This window comes from Panthera uncia (genome assembly GCF_023721935.1).
Source record: "Panthera uncia isolate 11264 chromosome B2 unlocalized genomic scaffold, Puncia_PCG_1.0 HiC_scaffold_24, whole genome shotgun sequence".
NCBI lineage: Eukaryota > Metazoa > Chordata > Mammalia > Carnivora > Felidae > Panthera > Panthera uncia.
The window spans coordinates 93,258,472-93,272,668 of record NW_026057580.1 but is presented as its reverse complement, the minus strand read 5'-3'; the positions used below and the strand labels follow the sequence as shown (position 1 = coordinate 93,272,668).

General features: G+C 48.3%; 1 protein-coding gene across 2 annotated transcripts in view; it reads left to right on the top strand.

The window, feature by feature from the left end:
- NHSL1 (NHS like 1) overlaps window positions 1-13,340 on the top strand; it is a 106,888-nt gene extending 93,548 nt beyond the window's left edge. For both annotated transcript variants that reach the window (XM_049654443.1, XM_049654446.1), the window contains exons 6-8: window positions 1,837-5,028; window positions 5,551-5,683; window positions 11,242-13,340. In XM_049654443.1, coding sequence (XP_049510400.1) covers window positions 1,837-5,028; window positions 5,551-5,683; window positions 11,242-11,977 — 4,061 coding nt within the window. In that variant the 3' untranslated portion in view covers window positions 11,978-13,340. The remainder of the gene's footprint in view (window positions 1-1,836; window positions 5,029-5,550; window positions 5,684-11,241) is intronic.
- The last annotated feature ends 857 nt before the right edge of the window (window positions 13,341-14,197 follow it).

Genomic DNA, 14,197 nt, shown 5'->3' with positions numbered 1-14,197 from the left:
AGTCTTTAGAAAAACTTGGTTAATAAGAAAGTTGTACTGGGTTGTAAATGGCGAAGAAACGGTTATATTTCCATTTTCAGAAGCCTAAAATGGTTTCACATTCAGAATTGTTACCTGAAAGAATCAGTACTTTGTTTATGGCCCTTAAAGACCATTAAAAATCTACCACTGATCCCGTGCAAAACGGCTTCAATCTTAGAAGAAAAAGCATGAAAATCCATTGTTCAATGGAATAAGGTAACTTGAATATTTGGAAGCAAACTGGTGGAGCCATGCAAGTCGATTTCCCCACCTACTAAAATACCTTTTAAAATAGCAAAACCTTCATCTTTTGTTTTCTTTCCTCAAAGTGGATTTTTCTCCTGCTCCTGCCCTTTGACCCACTTCCTCTCTTTCTAAGGGAGAACGTTGTGTGCATGTGTGTGTCTGTCTGTCTTCAGTGAGCGTAACTGGCAGAGAAGTAGGGGGAGGAAACAGATCCTCTTTGCTAAAAGATACCAGTATAAAAATATTCTCCGTCATCACAGTGAAGGAAAAGGCTTTATGCTTTATTCCTCACAGGATGACATCTCCTTTATGGTTCATACAAAACATTGCTGCCATTTTTGTAATGTCCTTGGTATTTGGATGTCCAGTCAGGGACACGTAGTTAGTTCATGTGGGATAGGGAAGGAGTTCGCGGGAATCCCATCACCACTGGTGTCCTTGCCCAGGTGAACAGTGATGCCAGCAGGCACCCAACTTGCATTGCTCAGCAAAGCCCATGATTGAGAATCTTTCAGTTTTTGAAACAGTGTAGAGAAAACTGGTTTTGCTGTTGCTTTTCAAGATTTAATGTGTCCTAGTGGTTAGTTACTATGCATGAATTGGTTTCTCTCTCCCTCTCCTTCTCTCTCTCTCTCTCTCTCTCTCTCTGCCTCTCCACTTTGGCTAAATTGTTGGTTTCATGTTGGATTTGTGTTTTTAAGATTCTGTTCCTTTCTAGGTATTTTGAAATCTAACTGTTATCTACACTTAAGGTTTTTTCTCATCCATTTCCCTCTCTGTTTGGCCCTCCTTATGCTTCCCCCCTCCCCGCCCCGCCCCGCCCCACCTTTAAACATACCTGCTCTCATTTGGTTTTAGAGCTCCAAGAAATGAATAACCCTAATTTGAGGAAATGCTCACTGGATGAACATAACAGATTGCCCCCCAGCAGAACATAACAGATTGCCATTGGATTTTGAATGTCACTGACAGACAGATGACAATGGTCTAAGATGGATAATGAAACGTTTGATACACAGATGGGCCTGTAAATCATTTTTCCCTTGGAATTCCTTCTGACATAAAAAATTAATATAATTAACACTGTTTGATACCAATATCCCCAGTAAATGGTATCTCTGTAGCCCTACTATTGAACCACTACATTCATTTGTCTTTGGGAAAGATCGTCACAGCTTGACAGGTACTCAGCACGGTCACCTGGTGGGTGACAGGCCACCTTGAAATCTTTACCGAAAGGAGGTTATTTGAAAAGTATCTCTTGCACAGAGTGTTCAGCTTTGATCTTAAAGAGAGTAACTGAGAATTCCATATGTAGCGCTCACCCTATAGGAGGGTTTGAAGTACAAATCGAGAGAAGTACATGACATTCATAAGAAGGGTTTTTATTTTTAGGAGTATCAATAACTGTTTAAACTCTCAGGTGCCTACAGGAGGAAAGAAAAACTAAATCGAATTGAAAAAAAAATATTTTTAAGTACAGCAGAGTAAAAAGGGGATGAGGGTATCAGTGATGAACTAACATATTTTTATTTTTAGGTAACAAGCCTCTTTCTGCTTTATCTCCAGCATCAGGCACCGGCCAGGATGAGGTCGGTGCTCACTCAGTGTATACCCCAGACCACTACTCCACACTAGGAAGGCTTGACAGCTCTCGGGCTGCTGGGCAGCGCTCAGAAACCAGGGACTCCAGCTGTCAGACTGAGGAAGTGAAAGTTGTACCACCTTCCATGAGAAGAATCAGGGCACAGAAGGGGCAAGGCATCGCCGCCCAGATGAGCCACTTCTCAGGCTCCTCTGGGAACATGTCTGTGCTGAGCGATTCCGCGGGTATCGTGTTCCCTTCCCGCCTCCACAGTGATGCTGGTTTCCACAGCCTTCCACGTTCTGGAGCAAGGGCAAACATCCAGTCCCTCGAGCCACGGCTGGGTCCCCTGGGCCCTGCGGAAGACCTGGATGGCGCGCGCCCCTACCAGAGCGGGAACCCACAAGTAGATGAAAACCTAGGACACTTAGGAGGTGCCTCGAGGACCGGAACACTTTTGAGGCCCAAGTCCCAGGAGCTGAGGCACTTTGAGAACGTGATTAGCCCAGCGTGTGTGGTTTCTCCTCACGCAACCTATTCCACCAGCATCATCCCAAACGCCACGCTCTCATCCTCTCCAGAGGTCATTATTATTCATGCTGCTCACAGTCCAGGACAGCTGGACGGTAAAATTACCAGCTCCTGTTCATACCTGAAGGCAAAATCCAGAGAGCACCTCCTGTCCAGGCATGCTAGTAAAGAGGGCCATCAGTCTCACGGCGGTCACTGGACTGAGGGTCACCCCACTGTTCTTTCCCAGGCCCTAGATCCCCATCCCCCCAGTGCAGCCATGCTGTCCTCCCTCTGTGATTCAGCGGTCTCTCTAAATACTCCAGCTGGTCGGGAGAATGGATCCCAAGCCATGACCTACGACTGTAAAAACAACCTGGGCTTTCCAGCGCACGCCCAGGATGTGGATGGCAAAAGCGAGTCCAGTTTTTCCGAGGGCGGGGGGCACGGCAGCTCGGAGCCCTGGGAATACGGCGCCGCAGGTAACGGACGGGCATCCCCACTGAAGGCACGTGCGGCAACTCCCGGCTTCTCCACTCCCGGAAGTAACATGAGCAGCTGCAGTTTGGATCAAACGTCGACCAAAGATGATGCCAGGTCCCTGTATTCAGAGGAGCACGATGGCTTCTACGCATCTATGCACCCCGACCCCGGACACGGATCTGGAAACCTGTGCAATAGCAGCGATGGCTTCGGGAACCCCAGGCACAGTGTGGTCAATGTTTTTGATGGGCGAGCTCGGAAGAGCCAAGGGGACCGGCCACGTGACCACAAGTCCCTTTCGCGTAACATCTCTTTGAAGAAAGCGAAGAAGCCGCCCCTACCACCCTCCCGGACGGACTCCCTGCGCAGGGGTCCCAAGAAGGGCGTGCAGGCCAACGGACAGGCGCTGAACGAGAGCCTGATCGCCTCGCTCCAGCACTCGCTGCAGCTGAACCTCCCGGGCAAGGCCAGGGGCGGCAGCTCGCCCTCGCAGAGCCCCTGCAGTGACTGTGAAGAGCCCTGGCTGTCCCGCTCCCGCAGCCAGAGCACGGTGAGCGCGGGGAGCAGCATGACCTCGGCCACCGCCCCCAACGTGTACTCCCTGTGCGGGGCCACGCCGTCGCAGAGCGACACGAGCAGCGTCAAGTCCGAGTACGCGGACCCCTGGGGGTACTACATTGACTACACGGGCGCGCAGGAAGACCCCGGGATCCCCGGCGGGGGCTGCCCCGGCGGCAGCGGGGCGCCGGCCGGAGACGGGCCAGCCTGCCAGGTCCAGGAGGGCTCCGGGACCGCGATGCCCCAGGTGCCCGGTGGCGCCGTCAAACCAAAGGTCACGTCACCGGAGAAGTCCCACAGAGTCACTTCTCCATCCAGTGGGTATTCCAGCCAGTCGAATACACCCACAGCGCTCACCCCTGTGCCTGTGTTTTTAAAATGCGCGTCACCAGCAAACGGGAAGGGGAAGACCAAGCCCAAGGTGCCAGAGAGGAAGTCCTCCCTGATATCTTCAGTGTCCATCTCCTCGTCGTCCACCTCCCTGTCTTCCAACACTTCCACGGAAGGAAGCGGGACGATGAAGAAGCCGGATTCTGCGCTGGCCTCTCCCCTTGCTGCGGTTCCTCTTCCCCCTCCCCCGCCTTTAGTAGACTCCCCCCAGGGCTCTCTGCCTCAGTCTCCCCTTTTCCCCCCTCCACCACCGGAAGCTCTCACTCCCTTCTGTCCCCTCCCTGGCCAGGGCTTTCCCCCTCCCCCCAGGGCACTTAGTCCCCTTCCTCTGGGTGCCTCGGCTTCCCTGCCGCCTCCCCCTGCCTCGGTACCCTCCTCAGCTCCCCCGCCTGCCCCACCCCTTGACCCCAAATTGATGAAAGATGCCAGGCCTTCTTTCAAAAAATCCGGCCAGCCCGAGTGCTCCTGGGAGGCCGTTAGGCAGCCCGCTAGCAAAGAGGAGGGCAGTAGACCCCCCATGCCCCTGATAACCACGGAAGCATTGCAGATGGTACAGTTGAGGCCCGTGAAAAAGAACTCAGGACCCGAGCAAGCACTGTTATATGAACAAGTATCTCAGGAAACACTAACTCCGGTTGTTCCCCAGTATCATTTAAAGCCATCTGCTTTCCTGAAATCCCGAAATAGCATAAATGAAATGGAGAGTGAAAGCCAGACTGCCTCTGTGACAGGCTCGCCGCCGACTCCTGCCAAGAGCTTGAGTCAGGGTCACCAGGACGGTGCAGCCGAGCGTGGCCTCCTGAGCCGCAGCCCGGGCCGCGCCGCGGAGCCGGAGGCCGGGGCCGCCCCGCTCCAGGAGCCCCCCGGCCCGTCCCCCGGCAGGAAGCCACCCCCCATTTCCAAGAAGCCCAAACTGTTCCTTGTGGTGCCACCTCCGCAGAGAGATTTCACAGCGGAGCCCGCGGAGAACGTGAGCGGAGCATCGCCCAGCCCCACAAGGGGAGAGGCAGCCGAGACTTGTAGAGCCGGGGCCGGTCCAGACGAGACCGGTCCTGGCGGCTCGGATCTCGAGGGAGGGGCTGCAGCTCCCGCTTCCCCCGGCAGAGTGAGAGCCAATGTCCCCATGGTGCAGCCCGATGTCTCGCCAGCCGCCAAGCAGGAGGAGCCAGGTGCCGAGAACAGTGCAGACGGTGGAGGCAGCGCGGAGAGCTGCCTGTCTCTACAGGACGGAGGGCGTGAGTCTGCTTTTCTCTCTCCTTCCCCTCCGACCACATGCAGCCCAGGCAGAAGATAGGGCCGGTGCATGTTCAAGGTAAAGCTAGCCGCATGTGGGCTCATTGTGCTGCCTCACACTTAGGTTACCAACTTGGCATTTTATGATATTTAAAAAAGAAAAAAAATCTGGATCTGAGGGTAGGGCTTACTGAACGTCAGAAAATAGAGGGGCAGAGTGGTCCACAGCAGACAGGGTGTTTATTAAACAGCAATGAGTAATCTCCCTTCTGGAGAGCTGCAAAGAAATGTTGCAACAAAATCGGAGGGAGAGATTCAGTAGGAGCCCTGGACTTCAACAGAAGAGAGTGAGCTTTGGCTGTCTTTTATTTGTGATCCAAATAAAAGATCAAACTGCCGACCCCACTGCCTGTCCCGGGGTTCTCACGTTATCGGGAATGGCAGGGAAGCAGATGGGGAAGCCTGGTGAAAAGTGCCAATTCAAGTCACTTGTGCGCGTCCTGTATCGGCTTGCTTCTCTACAGCCGGGGTGCCGGAGCCGGACACAGGGGCTGCTTCCTCGGAGGCCTGCGACTTCCTTAGGGAAGAAGGGAGTGAGGAGGTGATGACCCCCAGCAGACCCCGGACCACAGAAGACCTTTTCGCAGCTATTCACAGGTATCCCGAGCTCCTCGCTCTTATCGGCGATCGACTCTCTGAGTCTTTCTAAGTGGTTCCTCAGTCTGTCTTCCTTGAGCTTTTTTTCTGTCACCCATTAACTTGATTTTTTTTTTTTTAGCATTGTGTCTATGTTTTTTCCTTTTTTTCTTCTGACTCCCAATTTCTGTTCTCCTTTGTTCCACTGATTTTTATGAAGACGTGGGGACAGGGACTCAATGGGTGCCTTCTGCCCAGCACTGCACTTGCTGGCAAGAAATGCAATGTGTCAGTCACGTGATGGAGTATTTACAAGAACTGGATTAGAGCGACGGATGGTCTAGTCCAGGGGGAGGAATGCTGTGTTTTGTGGACAGAAGATAGGCACAGGCTAAGCTCTAGAGGATTGCTTCTTTCCTAAGGGTGGTTTATTATTATTTATTTATTTATTCATTTATTATTATTTTTTTACTTCACAGGAATAGCAGGATTTTTTAGCGCAGTTTTCTTTGGCTACTAAAATGTTGCCATACAAGAGTACAGTCTTTTCAAAGCGGGAGTGAAAGGAATTGAATTTGTTAGTGTATACTGTTAGTGCCATCTACTGGCATCAGAAATTGTTGGGTTTTAAGAAAAAATGTAGAGTAAATGTTTCAAAATAACTGGCTGAACTGTTAGAGTCTTCACATATGGTCACCCTAGAGAGTGAATATGATTTAGCACCAAAGCTATATATATATATTGCCTTATTTTTCTGGCTGTAAACAGCCACGTGCTCATAACAGTGTCACTGTAAGAGTAGATGAGATTGGATATGTGCAAGTACTTTTAACCACAAAGCGGTATCAATCCTTTGCTGCTTTCTCAACTCCTTTACCACAGTGTTTTTGGACACTCTTATGAGTGTCTTTATGCTGCCAGCACCTTATGTGGCCCTGAGTCAAGGTCCCTTTTCTCTTCCCGGAACGAAGCATCCTATAAAATCATTTGACTCTCCATGTAAGTAACCTTGTGTCAGGACTGTTTTCCCAGCTCTTGGAATCTGACAAGGCTGTTGCATGAGATGAAAAGCACAGTGTTATCCCGATCTGAAATTCCTTGTGTAGCATATAAATATCTAACTTGGGGAGGGGTTGGGGGGGGGGGGGGGGGGGACCAAGCTGGGGAATTAGGTGTTTGTTAAGAATTCTGTTCTTTTTTTCTTTTCTTTTTTAAAGGTAGAGTCTTTTATTATTTTTATTTATTTTTTTATTTTAGAGAGAGAGCACAAGCAGGGGAGAGGCACAGAGGGAGAGAGAGAATCTGAAGCAGGCTCCACACTCAGGGCAGAGCCAGACACAGGACTTGATCCCACAACCTTGGGATCATGACCTGAGCCGAAATCAAGAGCTGATGCTCAACTGACTGAGCCACCCAGGTGCCCCAGGAATTAGGTTCTTTACATCTTGGCTCTAGCATTGGTACGATACCCCCAAAGACCCTAAAGACTGCCTCTTTAGCAATGGTTTCTTTGATCTCATTAGAAATAGAAAGGTGTAGCTACTTAGGAAATTATTTCTGAAAACTGTAAAATGAAAAATGCTACGTCTTTGAAACGGACGTTAGTGGCATTTGTAGAAATTTATACAGAGGTTTCTATTCTAACCATGCTAGAGACATAATAAGCACACCGTAAATATTTTCTGGATTAAATGAAACCAGTTGGAATTTAACTATCGGGAAATTCTTCCAGGATGTGGCATCTTTCATTTCATAGGGAATGCACTGGTTTGCTAAATGGGCAGACATGTATATTTAAAATAGCAGTCTACAGGGGCGCCTGGGTGGCTTGGTCGGTTAAGCATCCGACTTCGGCTCAGGTCATGATCTCACAGTCCGTGAGTTCGAGCCCCGCATCGGGCTCTGTGCTGACAGCTCAGAGCCTGGAGCCTGTTTCAGATTCTGTGTCTCCCTCTCTCTCTGCCCCTCCCCTGTTCATGCTCTGTCTCTCTCTGTCTCAAAAATAAATAAACGTTAAAAAAAAAAAATTAAAAAAATAAAAATAAAAAAAAAATAGCAGTCTACAGAGAAGATACATTGCTCGTTGCTCTGTGTACTAAGTACTTGGTCTCAGTGAGGAACCCAACTATTGTGGGGCCAATTTACTATGTGCTTTTCTGAAAAATACGCCAAATGTCTCTTCCATATTTTACTTTGGCAACCTTCTTAAGACACTGAAAAATCTGTGGTGCCTCCTAGTAGTGAATTCTATCTACTACAGATGTGGAAATCAGCCCGTCTGTGTCATTCTGTGTACATGCGATAGAAATGGAGACCAAGTAGGGTATGGATTGGAGAGCAAGGGAAGACGACTGCTAATTTCTGTTTTGGTATTGATAATGTATTAACGGACATAATAAAAATCCATCTGAAGTCTGGTTTTTTGGGCTTTATTTTATATTCTTCAGCACCTAAGCTAATAATTTAGAAACTTCTTTTTTTTTTAATTTTTTAAAAATGTTTTATATATTTTTGAGAGAGAGAGAGAGACAGAGTATGAGCTGGGCAGGGGCAGAGAGAGAGGGAGACAGAATCCACAAAGCAGACTGCAGGCTCTGAGCGGGCAGCACAGAGCCCGACGCGGGCCTCAAACCCGTGAATCGCGAGATCATGACCTGAGCCGAAGTCGGACGCCCAACAGACTGAGCCACCCAGGCGCCCCACCTAAGCTAATAATTTAAAAGAAAGAGTATCTAAACTGAACCCACAGCTTTCAAATTTTATAATGCAAATGAATTCACTTCAGATTTAAAGCCAGATGGAAAATGTAGAACACCAGTTGAGGTGTGAAATTTTTATATTTATTGAAATAATTAGTTTTCAAGCCAGTGTTAACTGTTTGAGTGCTTTTTATAGCCATCTTCTTTGGAAATACACACACAGAGCATGTATGTGTGTGTGCGTGTGTATACATACATATATGCAGAGAATTTGTGTGCTTAGATTTAATTCTCATTTTCAGGGGCAGCTGCTTTTGAGAAACAACAAAAACTTTTATAAATTCCCATCTCCTCTCTTAATTCTAAATCTACAGTTAAAGGCCATAACTTTAATCAAGTATACCTGTGGCTTGATGTATGGATTTCAGCACACCCTTACCTTTTTTTTTTCTTAATGTTTATTTTTGAGAGCGAGAGAGAGACAGAGAGAGAGAGAGAATATGCAAGTAGGGGAGGGGCAGAGAGAGAGGGAGAAACAGAATCCGAAGCAGGCTCCAGGCTCTGAGCTGTCAGCTCAGAGCCTGATGCGGGGCTTGAACCCACGGACCGCGAGATCATGACCTGAGCCGAAGTCGGACGCTTAACTGACTGAGCCACCCAGGCACCCTGCACACCCTTACCTTTTAAAAAACAAACTAAAAATTAGGCTACAAAGCAGTACCTGCAAGAATGAGATGGGCAGAACTGCTTTTGAGACGTTCAAATAAGGCAATATACATAGCTTCAGTGCTAAATCATTCACTGTCTAAGGTGACTGCTATAGGTTGTGAGGTCAGGCACTATGGGTAGGAAGATACTCCATCAGGTCCTAGTTCTTATATTAAGCTGTGTGACTTCACTCTTTGGTATCAGTTACCTTCCCTGGTCAGACCACACCAGCTAAAGCCATTTCCAGCTCTAAGATTCTGCGATGTTATTATTTTTGTGGTTTCTGTCAGCTGGTCATTAATGTATTCCAGAGCACTGCTGTCTGTTGACAACCATGCAGAGCCGTTGGACCAAAGGGTCATAGGCCAGGCTCTGCTGTCTCAAAGGGGCTGGTGCCACGCCAGCTTTGGACACCCTTCAGACTTTGTTTCAGTCCTTACCATCTCCTGTCTTCTGCTTTGGGGGCTTCTTTTTGGCCAGAAGCATGAAGAGGACTGTGGGAGCACCGAGCCCAGGGCAGCCATTAGGGGTCCATTCCTCCCGTGTCTTGCTGTGCAAGGCCAAGTAAAAACAGCACTGAAGTGGGCCTAGCAGCAGGAGGAAAGAACAATTTTTCCCTAAATGACACTCACAGGTCTGTTGAGCACATCTTCCATGCCTGACACTTTATGGCTGTTATTTGCATTCATCATTATTGATAAACTAGGAGCTCTCTACCGTTGTTTCACTTTCCAGATAGGATACTGGATCAGAAACTTTTTTTTTTTTTAATTTTTAATCTTTATTTATTTTTGAGAGAGAGACAAAGTGTGAGCAGGGGAGGAGCAGAGAGAGAGGGAGACACAGAATCCAAAGCAGGCTCCAGGCGCTGAGCTGTCAGCACAGAGCCCGACGCGGGGTTCGAACTCACGAACCGTGAGATCATGACCTGACGCTCAACCAACTGAGCCACCCAGGCTCCCCAAGGATCAGAAACTTTAATTTGCCCAAGGTCACAGAGCAAGGAAGCTTTAGCATGGGATTTAGCCCAGGTCTGTGTGACTCCAGAGGCTCTTCATCTCATTGAATCCTCACGAACCTGTGAGGGTAGTATCCTCGCCCCCATTTTTACAAGTATGAAAACGGACTAGTTTGTCCAAGGTCACACAGCTAGAGGTTGGTAGTGCTCAAGTTCAGCTCTCAGTCTGTATATACAGTACCAACCTCTTGGTGCTGCAAGCACCTGCTGCATATTCTATAATTTTATAGCAAACAAAAAGATGTACCCATGTCGTTGTTTTATTAAATGTACCGAGTTTTTCTTAAAGCACCTGCATCTGGCTGAGAGATTCCTTGCAGACTGAGTTGTTATTGTGAAGAGACCAGCAAGGGGCCCCCTGGCTCATCTGCTTTATTATCTCTGAGTCACTCTGCATACAAAACACATTGAACAGCAAGCTTCTTAGAGACTGAGGACAAGAAACACCTCCGGGAAACATCTTAACTTTCCCTAAAGGCCCCTCCTCTGTCACATTCCACCCACATTCTTCAGATTGTCTTGATCACTGAGAGGTTTTCTGAAGTCAGTCAGGAAACAGGATCTGGTGTGGAAGGTTCACTCTAGTTTTCTGGAAAACTGGATTTTCAGAAGTTGACATATGGGCCAGTAAGAGCCAAGGAAGCCTGGTTTTATGTCACACTCTAGAATGTATGAGAACGCAGAGCTGTAGAATTGTTCTAGAACCTGAAGTGGGGGCCTCCCTCATGGTAGGGGATATTCTGGCGGTTGACTTATCTGTTAGCCTTGTTGAAGGGCTAGTACCAAACAAGAAAAGGAAGATTACAAACAAGGGTGGTCGGCAGTGAAATTCACTCGGGATCAGTCTAATACGGGAGTGTTAAATAAAATACGGCAATAGAAACTTTTGAAATGATCCTTACCACAGTGAGTTAATATGATATCTTAAGATTCATTTCAAAGTAATCCAGTGAGGGTACAGATGAAAGAAGGGCAGCCATGAGTTAATCATTATTGTAGCTGGGTCATGGGCTCACATGATAATAAAATAAACTATTAAAGGAACCCTTAATAAATGGTGACCGGAGTATGCAGTAAGAGAAGCAGGGCGGCTGTGACCGACATCCCATGGCCCACTGGGAATGAACCTTTATCTTCATGTTCTTAAATCTCAGATCCAAGAGGAAAGTCCTTGGCCGTAAAGATTCAGATGATGATCACTCCCGAAACCATTCTCCCTCCCCGCCAGTGACACCCACTGGTGCTGCCCCCAGCCTGGCCTCCCCGAAGCAAGTGGGGTCAATTCAGAGAAGTGTCCGTAAAAGCAGCACCAGCAGTGACAACTTCAAAGCTCTGCTGCTAAAAAAGGGGAGTCGGGCAGACACGAGTGCCCGCATGTCTGCAGCCGAGATGCTGAAGAACACAGACCCTAGATTCCAGAGATCAAGGTCAGAGCCTTCACCAGACGCCCCCGAGAGCCCGTCAAGCTGCTCCCCAAGCAAGAACAGGCGGGCCCAGGAGGAGTGGGCCAAGAACGAAGGTTTAATGCCTCGGAGTCTGTCCTTTTCCGGCCCCCGGTACGGCCGCAGCCGAACCCCGCCTTCTGCGGCCAGCAGCAGATACAGCGTGCGGAACCGGATCCAGAGCAGCCCCATGACCGTCATCTCGGAAGGCGAAGGGGAAGCCTTGGAGCCTGTAGACAACCGGGCTCGCCGGGCCCCGGGTGCTGCGAGGGGATGCCCCCTGGATGGACCGGTGGGGGATGAAACGGACAAGGGCAGCCTGCTCTGTGGCGGGGAGCCCACCGCCCCGCCACAGGCACAGGGTCCCGGCCCCGCCAACGGGACAGTCACTGCGGAGCACACGTGTCCATCAGAACGGTGTGGAGGTCCTCTGGGGGAAGAGAGCTAGGGACGAGAATGTGAGTCTCCCAGGTAACGTGAGGGAGACGCACAACACCTCGCTCTAGGAAGTCTGACAGGTACCTTCCCTGCCTTGCCCGTGGATCCCGCTCAGCGTTTGTGCTGTGGGCCCCGGGCGCTGCCAGCCCTACAGCGGAAGGGGGGTGTTATTTAGGCCTCCCCTCGGCACTTGCCCTGTGGCTGAAAAGCAAGTAGAAGCTTAACTTCCAGAAGTGCTTCCTGGGGAAGATTTCTTTTTTTTATTCCTCCCCACGCCCCCCCCCTTTTTTTTTTTTTGACTAAATGCTGGGTGTGTGTGTGTGTGTGTGTGTGGAAGGGTGTGCGTGTGTGCATTTTGAACCCTTTTGTGTTAAAACATACGCGTGCGTGCGCTCACACACACATACACGCGCACACACACACAAACAGCATGTACAGAAATAGGAGAAGGAAAGACTGCTATGCTGGGTGGAAACATGGAATCTTCTGGACTAGGTGGGAATTGCTTGAAAAGTATTCTGTTTGGGGAAACTAGTGAGTTTCTGAAGAAAGAGGGGAGAGAACCATTCCTTCTAAGAAAGAGGTGGCATATTTGCTGGTGCTGCAGAGGACACGGGGTCCCGGCCCCGGCGTGCTTTCGAGGTGAGCTGTGTCGTGATGAACCCAAAACGATGGGAAAGGGCTAAATGACTAATGGGTTCAGGTACTTTTTCCTGGGGAAAAAAGGCTTGGTTTCGTGAACATGACAAATGTGGGGAAGTGGCAGGGCAGTCACTTGGAGCCTGCTCCAGTGCGGCCACAGACACACGCCTTCTGGCCTGAGTTTTAGACACGTGGGCAGTCTTTTCATGACTTTCCTCCTTGAGTAGCGGCCGAGGCCTCCCTTGAGAACGAAGATGACCGCGTACGCGCACAGAGAGGGTGAGAGGGGAGAGAAGGGAAGAGGGGCAAGTGATAACGCTGCTGGAAGCTGTTTCCTGCTTATGAAATAAACTTATTTTTCAGAATTCCACTTGAAGACTTGCACTACAGAACTGTGGGTGGAGATTTTCCTTTTACGGCCATTTTTACCAGAGTGTAAACTCGCATTTGGCAATTTCTTATCGCTTGACATGTCAACATTTGCTGACTTTTTTGGATATCCTTTTGGTGACACCAAAGATATAGGTATGGCTATTTTTCCTTGACCTGCCTACATACAGTACCATGCCCCCATTTAGAAAGGTTTATCAGAATCTATTCTATATTCTCATACTTTGAAGAAAATGCTGAATACCTCTTGTTAGTCAAATACACTAATAAAAATTGGCAGGGCTTGGCTATTAATTAACCCTGGGAAATGAGATTTTAGATTAAAAAGATTTTTTGCATCATTTGGTTTGTGAGTTTTTATATTTTTTATAAGTAATTGAGTTGGCTAATTACCTTCTAATCTTCTCCAGCTAGAATTTTTAATACTTATAGGCGTGGGAGAAAAGTGTGTAAAGTATTTATTTTTACGTCCTACTCTTGTGCCTCCCCCCCCCCGCCCCCATTCCCTCCCAACTGCCGTGTACCTGGACTCCTTTATTTGTTGGTTACATGAAACAAGCCTTGTCGCCTTCATTAGAAGGACCTGAGACGACAACACGGAGATCCTTGGCCCGTGTGCAGTACGGCTACCAGCGGTCATCTCTTTCGTCATAAAAACATCATCTAAACGTTGGACTGCACGGGCCAGACTATCAAAAGGTTTATTACACATCACAACCGTAGACCCCCATTTTAGACACGGCTTTGAGACAAAAACAAACCTAAGGAATGAAGGCTTCTTCCATCCTCTGAAGAAAACAAAACCCTTCTTTTCACACAGTCCGCAATGAAGACCTGATATTTGGCCAAAGGCTAAAGGACTTTTCACCATTTGGAGCTACCGTCTGCCGTGCTGGGCCCGAGGATCTCCTCTTCTACATTTTAGAAAAGTGGTGTTGGCTTCTGAATATGAAACCTCCTCACTCCCTAAACCCGATTAGAATGTACGTGAATATCAGACAACTTTAACTTAATATATAAATCATTTATGTCGAAGGTAAAGTAAAACAACATCACCACTAATTATAAAACTATTTTAAAAATCCCCGTTTTTAAAGAAAAAGGATACTAGGTTTGAAAATTTGCTTTGAATAAAACAATTGTAAAGGAAATAGTTGAACCTTACTTCTTTTCGTTTGTGCGTGCATTTTTGAATAAT